General features: G+C 45.4%; 1 protein-coding gene across 1 annotated transcript; it reads left to right on the top strand.

Moving 5' to 3' along the window:
* LOC141407425 (acidic mammalian chitinase-like) lies at window positions 1-3,711 on the top strand. The gene is made up of 3 exons (XM_073999039.1): window positions 1-320; window positions 1,143-1,259; window positions 3,421-3,711. The coding sequence occupies exons 1-3, from the start codon at window positions 90-92 to the stop codon at window positions 3,457-3,459; spliced, it is 387 nt and encodes a 128-aa protein (XP_073855140.1). The 5' UTR covers window positions 1-89; the 3' UTR covers window positions 3,460-3,711.
* Window positions 3,712-10,088: the final 6,377 nt, after the last annotated feature.

The following is a 10,088-nucleotide window of genomic DNA, read 5'->3' as shown; positions in this document are numbered from 1 at the left end:
AACTTTGGAAGGGGTTTGGCTGGATGCTGTACCCGGAGACACTAGGGAATTAGGCAGAAAACCTAGACTATTCTAAGGCCTCTGGGTACATGCTCAGCTGCTTTCTAATGATACCTGCCTCATCTTGCCTCCAGGATTATGCAGTGAACTCCTGGAAGAGCCCAGGTGCCCCTGCTGAGAAGCTGATAGTGGTCTTTGGGGCTTATGCTCACACCTTCACTCTCACTAATCCTGCAAATCATGGCCTGGATGCTCCCACTTCTGGCCCTGGGACTGCTGGGCCCCATACACAGGAGGCTGGGACCCTTGCCTACTTGGAGGTAATGTCCTCAGAGGGCCTAGAGGACCCACTCTCTCTGTTCTCAAGGTTGAAGATATGTCAATGGAGAGAGAGTCTATACTCTGATTTCCAGTAGAGGGTACTCTGTTGCTGACTGCTCTGAATATATGTGGCAATGAGAGAAGGGAAGAGTGAAAAGATGATAAAACATCTTAAATGTTAACCTTTTAAAGTAAATATGCATCTTTAACACTAGAACTAGCTAATGCTTACTGAGTGCAAATAGAGAGCCAGGTTGTGCTCCAAGTGATTTTTATATATAATCTCATTTAACAAACAATAAGGTACTGCCTTCTCCCCATCTTATTCAAGAGGTCACCGAGGCACAGAGAGGTTAAGCAATTTGCTCAAGGTCACAGAATCAGTAAGTGGCAGAGCTGGGATTCAAACTTAAGTTGTGCAGCTCCAGAATCTCAGACCTTACCCATTATGCTACACTGTCCTCTTATTAGCTCTTTTGAGACACTACTCTTTCAAACAAAAGGACCAGTCAAATTCATTTCGAAAGGAAACCAGGACACGAGGCACAAAGAAGCTGCTTGTCCATTGTTACACGTGAGGTTATTGGCAGACAAATAACTGAATTCATGTGTCATCTCTCTAGCTAGTGCAGTCCACTGTCCCACGAGACAAAAGCAGGGCGGGGACCTGGGTGACACTGGAACCAGGTTCTGTTATTTCCAGCAAAGGGGAATGGATTGGGATGTGGATCTTAGAAAAGAAATGGAGGGAGGACATAGAAGTGGCCTGAGAATAGCAGGGCCCATCTGAGTTATGACTGCTCCTTCTGTACCTGCCCCAGTTCTGCTGCTTCCTGAAAGGAGCCACTGACGTGTGGAATGACCCCCAGGAGGTACCTTATACCTACAAGGGGAATCAGTGGATGGGGTATGACAACTCCAAGAGCTTCACCCTCAAGGTAGGACCCTCCACACTCTTCCTAATGCATGGTTGGGGAGAGGTGGGGGACCTGCCCTCCAGCTGCCCTTGAATTGCAATCCCAGGAGACCTGAGGGAGGTGAGGAGAGACACAGGGAGGCTGTGAAGTTTCAGGGGGAGCCAGTGACCCAGCCACAGAGCCTGGCAGTTGGAGCAACCCCTTCAGCTCCTTTTCCTTCCTTTCCTTGGCTCCTGCAGTTTCTCCTTCCCCCCACCCCTGGAAACTCTCCTTTGGCCCCTCCCCTGCTCTTCTCTGGTCCTCATGCAGCTCTTTGATTTGTGCTTCCTGACACAGGTGTTCTTCCCCACTCCAAAGATAAAGTGTAGACCACAGAGTTTTTTCCTCTCCTTTGCCTCTCTCCTGCTCATGGCAAATTCGCACAGGCTGAGCCCAAATCAGGAGGTGATAGAGGCTCTGGTCTGTGAGGTTATGCTCAGGTCTAGGGAGGACATGACTGCTGTTTATCAATCCCAGGGCCCTTCACCCTACACCTTCCATCTAGAGCCCTCTCGCTTTGCCCAGGCACTTCGCTGTGTGAAGGGCCTATATCTCTATAGCACTCAACCCACCCAAACTCCAGCTGTGAGATGCCTTCTCAGAAGGTGGTTGGTGATAACAAAGGGGGAAAGAGCTGCTTGGGGCCAAGACTTATCCTCCATGACTTAGTCCTACAGTCCTTCTGTACATACAAATATGTTAATGAATTCCTCAAAGTTGCCTCCTCAAAACCCACCCCCAGTCTCTCCTCTCCATGACTAGATCATGGTCCTCCTGCCATCCTGCTAGAGTTGCTCCCTGCATTTGTGCAAAGACACCCCAGAGTCCCCCTGGTTCTCTCCCACTGGCTTAGTGGCTGCTAAAGAACAGATTTGGAGGGGCCATGGTCTGGGCCATTGACCTGGATGATTTCACGGGCACTTTCTGTGGACCGGGGAAATACCCTCTCATGAAGGCACTCGAATCCGCGCTTGGTGTCTCCGCACCCCGTAAGCAGTGATGACCTACCAGCCAGGAGATAACAAACTAGACATGGTTAAGAAGAAGAGAAGACGAGAGCTCCTCCCAGCCTCACCTCAAACAAGGCCTCCTCCAGATCTTCCAGCTGTCCTAGTGTGTCCTGTTGGAACTGGCATTTAGAACCCAGAAAGCAAGACCCAGCAGACTTACTAGCACGCAGGCCATGAGTGACAAGCCTGGCAAGTAAAAGGGGACCTATCAATATTCTGGAGGATTCTCCTCTGTAGGGCTACTCAGGCAAGCTTCTATAAAGTGAACTGAACACGCTGGTGCCTGGGTAGGGAAGGGAACACAAACACTGTATTCCCTGTCACTGCTGCTCAGCTCCAGCTTTTATGAACTTTGTGGGTCAGAGTTAAAATAAAAAAAAAAAAAAGCAAGGGATTAAAAACTTACAAGATGAGAAAAGAAATGAAAGAAGGAGAACTCTAAAGTGGCTCAGCTAGCATCTTTCCTGAAGTGGGAAGCAGAGCTACAGATGGTCTCAACACGATTCTATCCCAGCCCCGAGAACAGGGCAAGTCCAGGAAGCAAGAGGGGCTGGGAAGCTGCGGAGAAAGCTACTGCTGATCATTGGATCTTTACTCCGTGTCAAGCCTGCTGGTTCTTTAGATTTCGTGTAATTCTCATAGGCACTCTTGGTGCCAGGTGTATTAGTTTACTCACAAATAAAAGCTAATAATTATATAATATAATAATAATATATATTTATATACTATATGTATGCCTTATATATAATAACATAATATATTATATATAATAATAAAAGCTAATAATTACAAATAAAAGCAATGTGCATGCTATATGACTCACTATGTTATATGGCATGCACATTGGAAAATGCTTTATCTAATAATTCTAAGAGATAATACAATTATGCCATCATTTCAGAGAGAAAATTGAGGCTCAGAGAAGTGTTAATGAATTTCTCATGGTCACATAGCTCATGGCAGAGCTGGGCTATGAACTTGGGTATCCTCGATTGAGGCTCAGAGCATTAAACCACTGGTTTAGGTAGGATGTGCACTGAGAGAAACCCACAGTGACCTTACAGACATGACACTCATCCTGGGAAAGGAGTCCTCTCCTGAGTTTATGGGGTCCATTTTCCTTCTCTCTTCAGGTTGCAGAGTACCCACCTCTACCCTGGGAACCAGCTTGACTCCCATCGTCACTGTAGCACCTGGAGGTGGCAGTGGATTCTGTACTGGGAAGTCCAATGATCTGTATCCTAGCCCCACCAGCAAGCGTGCCTTCTACAACGTGTGGATGAGCACACCTATGAGGAAGCTTGTCAGGAAGCCCTGGTCTTTGATACCAGCTGCTCTTGCTGTAACTGGGCATAAGCTATTCACCTGTTGCGTCCCTTGGAGATTGTAAGACAAAAGGATGATTAAAGGGAAGTTTTGCATGTGAATGTCAAGTTGTCTGTTTTGATTTGTAAATCTGTGTGATACTATCCTGCAAGTAAAAGATAGCCTACTGCCACCCCCTAATCCCCATTGTCCACCAGCTCCCAGGAGATGCCCAAACATTGAGGATGAGAGAGAAGGAGGAACAGGTACCTGGGACCTCTCTGAGCATCTCTATGGGAAGTTCTGGTACTCTGGGCCCCTCCTGAAGGAGGATGAGAGAGGAAATAGGCTCTAAGGAACAAGAGAAAATAAAGCCTCATTCTTTCTCACAAATTCGCCTCCAAAGGGTCTTGCAGAAGGACCCAGAAGAGTGGCTGGACTTGGAACATTTAATTTACGGGATCCACCCTCTTCAGGAGCTCTACCTTCACAAAGTTTACTCATTTCCCACCTCCATGGCAAACAACCCTAAGAAAGCCTGTGTTTTAAGGACACAGCATGATGGGCCAACCACAGGCTAGTTTACACACACCACTTCCACACCTTCGAGGTTAGGAAAAAAGACCATTGCTGACGATTTCAAGATTAACTCATTTTCAAAACAAATTCATTTATTATCATTTTATTGCCACACTATGCTCAAGCGTACCCTTCGATACCCTTAGGGAAGGCAACAAGACAGCTAGAAGGAAAACCACACTACAGCAGGAGTCAGAGGTCCTCTTTCTCCTACCACCTCCAGAGCCTGGCCTTGGCTTTTGCCCCAGTTGCCATGCTGCAGAAGGCAGGAAGAATGCAGCTCACCAAGCAAGGGAGACACCTCTTTGTCCAGCCACCTTAACTGGTTTACTGGTGAATAGGAAGGGAGTCTGTGGATTATACCATTTTGACAAAACTATCATAATCAGTAAGCAGAATCCCCAGAAGTTTATTTTGTGCCTCCTGAGCAGGATGTCTATACAACTCCGTTTTCTCAGGAAAGTCACGGTTAACTATAGTTCCAGTGTCCAATTCATTTAGCAATTGTGTGGGTTTAAAACTTTTATTATAAAGTATTTTTATTACTATTGTATTGATGTTATAGGACATGAATTTATACCCCTCCACTTTATACTACTTTTTGCTGTATTTCATAAACAAAATTCTTTAATATGTGGTTAAATCTGAACACTTACCAGAGATAACCGCTCTCCTTTCCTGGCCCTTTTCTGACAAACAAACACAGCCCCTTTTCAATGACTACTTGCTGGGTGCTTGCTAATCAACTGATGTGTGCTAGGACGGAAGTAGCCAGAGATAGCTATCGCCTCTGGTCTCCAGGACTGGTGAAGGACTGCTGCTCCTGCTAGCCCCTTAGTGGACCAGCCAGTTGTGCCATGGCCTGTGAGATGCATAAAGCCATCAGGCCACCTGTCGGTAGGATCAGTGGGTAATCATAGGTTAAGGGTATGCAGAATATAAACAGGGAAATATTAATAGAAACCAAGAAGACATTCCACTGAGTTTGTAGAGAGTAGTCTGAATGCTCTTCTTACAAAGGCTTTATCATCTATTGTGTAGTATAAATCTACAATCACTTATTTATTTTGTTGTTTGGTAACACTTTTTATTTTGCAAATAAATGCTTTTGTCAGCAATGAGTTTTAAAGTTCAAATGTCTACATAATAAAAAATTAAGTAATGAATTTCCATTTTCCAAGAAAGTTGATGGTGATTGTATAACTTATGTATAACTTCGCAAGATGTTGGTTGACATTTACCAACCACCATGGGGTTGTTTGATGTAGCATGAAAACCAAAACACATAAATCTGCTGAACAAGCATCAGCATCTACTTCAAAAGAAATCATTATTATTTTTATTTATTTATTTATTTATTTTTTTTTTTTTGAGACGGAGTCTGGCTCTGTGACCCAGGCTGGAGTGCAGTGGCGCGATCTCGGCTCACTGCAAGCTCCGCCTCCCGGGTTTACGCCATTCTCCTGCCTCAGCCTCCCGAGTAGCTGGGACTACAGGCGCCCGCCACCTCGCCCGGCTAGTTTTTTGTATTTTTTAGTAGAGACGGGGTTTCACCGTGTTAGCCAGGATGGTCTCGATCTCCTGACCTCGTGATCCGCCCGTCTCGGCCTCCCAAAGTGCTGGGATTACAGGCTTGAGCCACCGCGCCCGGCCTAAAGAAATCATTATTTTAAGAGAATTTTGCCTAAAGATGATGATTTCACAAAAGTAGTTGCCAAAGGTATTATTTATATCACTAGGTGCCATGGTCTGAATGTTTGTGTCCTCACCCAAATTCGTTGAAATCCTAACCCCCGGGTGATAGGATTGGGAAATGAGGCCTATGGGAGGTGCTTAGAATTGGGGGCCTTATAAAGAGAACCCAGGGAGCTAGCAAACCTCTTCCACCATGGAAGGACACAGCTAGAAGTTTTCATCTATAAACCAGAAAGTGGGCCCTCACCAGACACCAAATCTGCTCACTCCTTCATCTTGGATTCCTAATCTCCAGAACTGGGGAAAATAAACATCTGTTATTTCTAAGCTACCCAGTTTATTGCATGTTGTTACAGCAGCCTGTGTGGACTAAGACACTAAGTGAAACAAAAATTTTCATTTAGGTAGATCAAATGACTGATGCTTCAAATTAACCTTTCTCTTTTTCTATTCCAAGTTTTGTATGTGTGTGTGCACATATATAAAAGTGAAGTTCTATTTGCAGAACAACTTTCCAAGGTTTTAAATAATACCAAGTTAATATCAATGTCATCAGTTATTCCAAATAGAAAATCAGATAAGATAGCTTTTCAAATAATGATGGGATGGTTGCATTTTCTTCACATAGCTTATGAAATAAAAGTAAAGCTTTTTTGGTGGTTCATTTCATTAAAGGAGAGACATCTGATATTATCATAAAAGCTATTTTTAATTCAGTTAAATAGCTCAACACCAAAATTAATTATTTTGTGGTGATATGAATTCAAATATTGATGGAACATAACATTATGTGAAAACAATATTCCTTCTAAATGTCTTAGTACTTTTATGCTGCTATAGCAGAATATTACAAATTGGGTAATTTATAGAAAACAAATATTTATTTCTCACATTTCTGGAGGCTGGAAAGTCTAAGATCAAGGTGACTAATGACAAAAAGAGAATGGGAATTTAATTTATTGCAAATCTGACATACTTTGCATATATTTCATGGCCATTCGAGTGGACCTGGACAAGGGTTTCTTGATTCCCCTGTGATCCTTGAGGGTTGCACTTCAGCTCTTTGTGTGTCTGGATTATCTTCATCTTGAGAATCCCCACACCCTGATGGCTCTTTATCTTATTGCCCTGGCTAGTCCGGGGACGAAGATCAGCTGGAGTCACCCTGGGTATTCCCCCAGTCCTCTCTCCAACCTCCTTCCTGCCGCTTTACTTATTTAACAACAGTACTCTGAGCAAGCCCTGTCCAGAGCAGTCTGTGAACATGGGAATCTTCATAATGACCCTATGCGGTAGTCATGGTTCTTACACGACCACTTTACAGGTAAGGAAACTGACAGAGACACTAAGAGATTTGACCAAGGTCAAACAGCTCGAAAATGCATTTCGAAGCTGGCTGGCTGGCTTCGGTGTCCAGGACCTTAGCGCACATTCTGCTGTTCTTTGGCCCTACTGCAACTGGAGGCCACCTCTCATTCCTGCCCAGGCTCCAGCGTTTGTGGACCTTAGGACCGAGGGAAAGCTGGGTGGAGCAGGTCAGATGGCACCACCTCAAGTTTCAGGATTCCCTCTCTTCAAAGCACCCCATCCGTGACGCCGCCCCTAGCTGCCTGGCCGCCCTCGCTGCGCCCCCGGCCCTCTCTACTGATGGATGGAGCATCGCCGCCAAGTGGTGACCCAGCGGTGAGTGCCGGGTGGCCCAGGGCAAGGCGGACCGGGAGCCACCTCACACCCACACAGCCTGCCTGAAGGATTCGACAAGGTGAGGGTCGCCCCGCGCGGGGCCGCAACAGCCACCGTGGCTCCCTTCCTCCCGTGTATGACTGGACCCCAGCCAGAAAGAACCCAACCTGAGTGCCCAGCGAGCGCCTGTGCTTAGCCGCTCCGACCCCTCGCCAGGGGATGTCCGGTTGGAGTAGCGCTGAGCTGAGGTGACCGCGCGGGGGCGCCAAAATCTCCACTTAGGGCGATAAAGGGAAGTCGGCCTCCCTCTTGCTGGCACTGAAGGAACCGGCAGGGTGCGACAAGGTGGGGCGGGCCCTCATCCATGTCCCTAGGAGTAAGGCACAGTCTGGAAGTAGCAGCGAGTCTGAAGTGTCTAAAATCAAGTCCTCCTGCAATTCACAATTCGTATGGCTATCTGCACCTTTCATTTACCCACTGGCCGGGTGACTCAAAGCTAAAGGTTGCCGACGTTTTTCAAAATCTCTGGAGGGGCATTCAACACTTTTTAGGTGGCCCGAACTACCGAGGAACACAAAGGCTGGCCAGAATTCAAGTGAAATACTACACAGGATCCCCCAAGGCACGAAGCTGGCTGGAGAGAGCTGGAGGGAGCGCTCCACCTGCCCTGGGAAACTCACCAGGGAAGTGCAGACCTTCGGTGGCGCTGGCAACCGCGTGGCTCTGAGTCCTAAGACCACTTGGCACTGGCCGCTAGGGTTCCCTTCCCTCCACTGCCTGGTCAGCGGCAGAAGCGGGGCGGTCACCACCGTCTCCAGCAAAAAGGGGCAGATGAGCGACACCTGGAATCTTTAAATCTCCTGACTGAGAAGCCCTATTTGTCCAGATCAGAGGTGGGCAAGTCTGTGGGACCAGGTGCCCAGACTTGCCCACTGTCCCCCACCCCCACCCCGATGACGCTTGCTTCACTCTTGTTCTATCTTTAGTTCCTCACTCCATCACTCCGTTTTTGTTTTTTGTTGTTGTTTTTTGTTTTGTTTTGTTTTGTTTTTTTGATCGCTATCAGAGTAATCCTTTGGGTGTGACAAGTTCCATCAGCTGCAGCAGCCTTTCACAAAATGTTTCAAGTAACACTAGTTTTTTGCAAGCTAGTAACAAACTCAACCTGTTTTTTGGGAAATGCTCTCCTATACTCATGCTATGTGTGGGCCACAAATTTGGTTTTATATTTCTGGTAGTCCATGAAAAATTAGAAATAAAATTAATTACACAATTTATAATGTGCAGAAAATCAGAGCAAACAAACAAGGCAACTATTTTAGATTGAAAGACCAGAAATATACTTCCCTCCAGGATTCTTATTGCCAAAACACTGCATAATCCAAGGATCAACATCCTCACAGTAAACACAAAGGTCTATTTTTACATATGAATGCTCCCTATAGCATCCCTTAAAAGAAAGGGAGGGTGTAAGTCCAAAACACCATCAATCTTTCACAATGAAGATGCCAAAGCAATTGCAGCAAAAGCAAAAATTGACAAATGGAATCTAAGTAAACTAAAGAACTTCTGCACAGCAAAATAAACTGTCAACAGAGTAAACAGACAACCTACAGAATGGGAGAAAAGTTTTGTAAACTATACATCTGACAAAGGTCTAATGTCCAGCATCTATAAGGAACTTAAACTAATTTACAAGAAAGAAACACACAACCCTATTAAAAACCCATTAAAAAGTGGGTAATTGACATGAATAGAAACTTCCCAAAAGAAGACATAACATGCAGCCAACAATCATGACAAAAGTTTAGCATCACTGATCATTAGAAATGCGAATCAAAATCACAATGAGTGTCTATTATTAGTCAAATGTCAGAATGTCTATTATTAGTCAAAAAATAACAGATGCTAGTGAAGTTGTGGAGAAAAACGAACACTTATACACTGTTGGTGGGAGTGTAAATTAGTTTAATTATTGTGGAAGACAGCATGGTGATTCCTAAGACCTAAAGACAGAAACACCATTTGACCCAGCAATCCCATTACTGGGTATTTTACCCAAAGGAACATAAATCATTCTCTTATAAAGACACATGCATGCCTATGTTCATTGCAGCACTATTCACACTAGCAAAGACATGGAATCAGCCTAAATGCCCACCAATGGTAGGCTGGATAAAGAAAATGTGGTACATATACACCATGGAGTACTATGCAGCCATAAAAAAGAATGAGCTTGGCCAGGTGTGGTGTCTCACGCCTGTAATCCCAGCACTTTGGGAGGTGGGTGGATCACGAGGTCAGGAGATCGAGACCATACTGGCTAACGCGGTGAAATCTGTCTCTACTAAAAATACAAAAAATTAGCCAGGCATGGTGGCGGGCGCCTGTAGTCCCAGCTACTCGAGAGGCTGAGGCAGGAGAATGGCATGAACCCAGGAGGCAGAGCTTTCAGTGAGCCAAGATCGTACTACTGCACTCCAGCCTGGGCAACAGAGCGAGATTCCATCTCAAAAAAAAAAAAAAAAATGAGATCACG

The sequence above is a fragment of the Macaca fascicularis genome, chromosome 1 (genome assembly GCF_037993035.2).
Source record: "Macaca fascicularis isolate 582-1 chromosome 1, T2T-MFA8v1.1".
Classification (NCBI taxonomy): domain Eukaryota; kingdom Metazoa; phylum Chordata; class Mammalia; order Primates; family Cercopithecidae; genus Macaca; species Macaca fascicularis.
Note: the sequence above shows the minus strand (reverse complement) of the source record. Positions and strands in the feature narration are given on the sequence as shown.

Bases quoted from the DNA above. Each gene is read 5' to 3' on its own strand.
- LOC141407425 (XM_073999039.1), top strand. From the start codon at position 90: ATGCTCAGCTGCTTTCTAATGATACCTGCCTCATCTTGCCTCCAGGAT. The intron at 321-1,142 runs GTAATGTCCTCA...TACCTGCCCCAG, and splicing joins GGACCCTTGCCTACTTGGAG to TTCTGCTGCTTCCTGAAAGG. The intron at 1,260-3,420 runs GTAGGACCCTCC...TTCTCTCTTCAG, and splicing joins CCAAGAGCTTCACCCTCAAG to GTTGCAGAGTACCCACCTCT.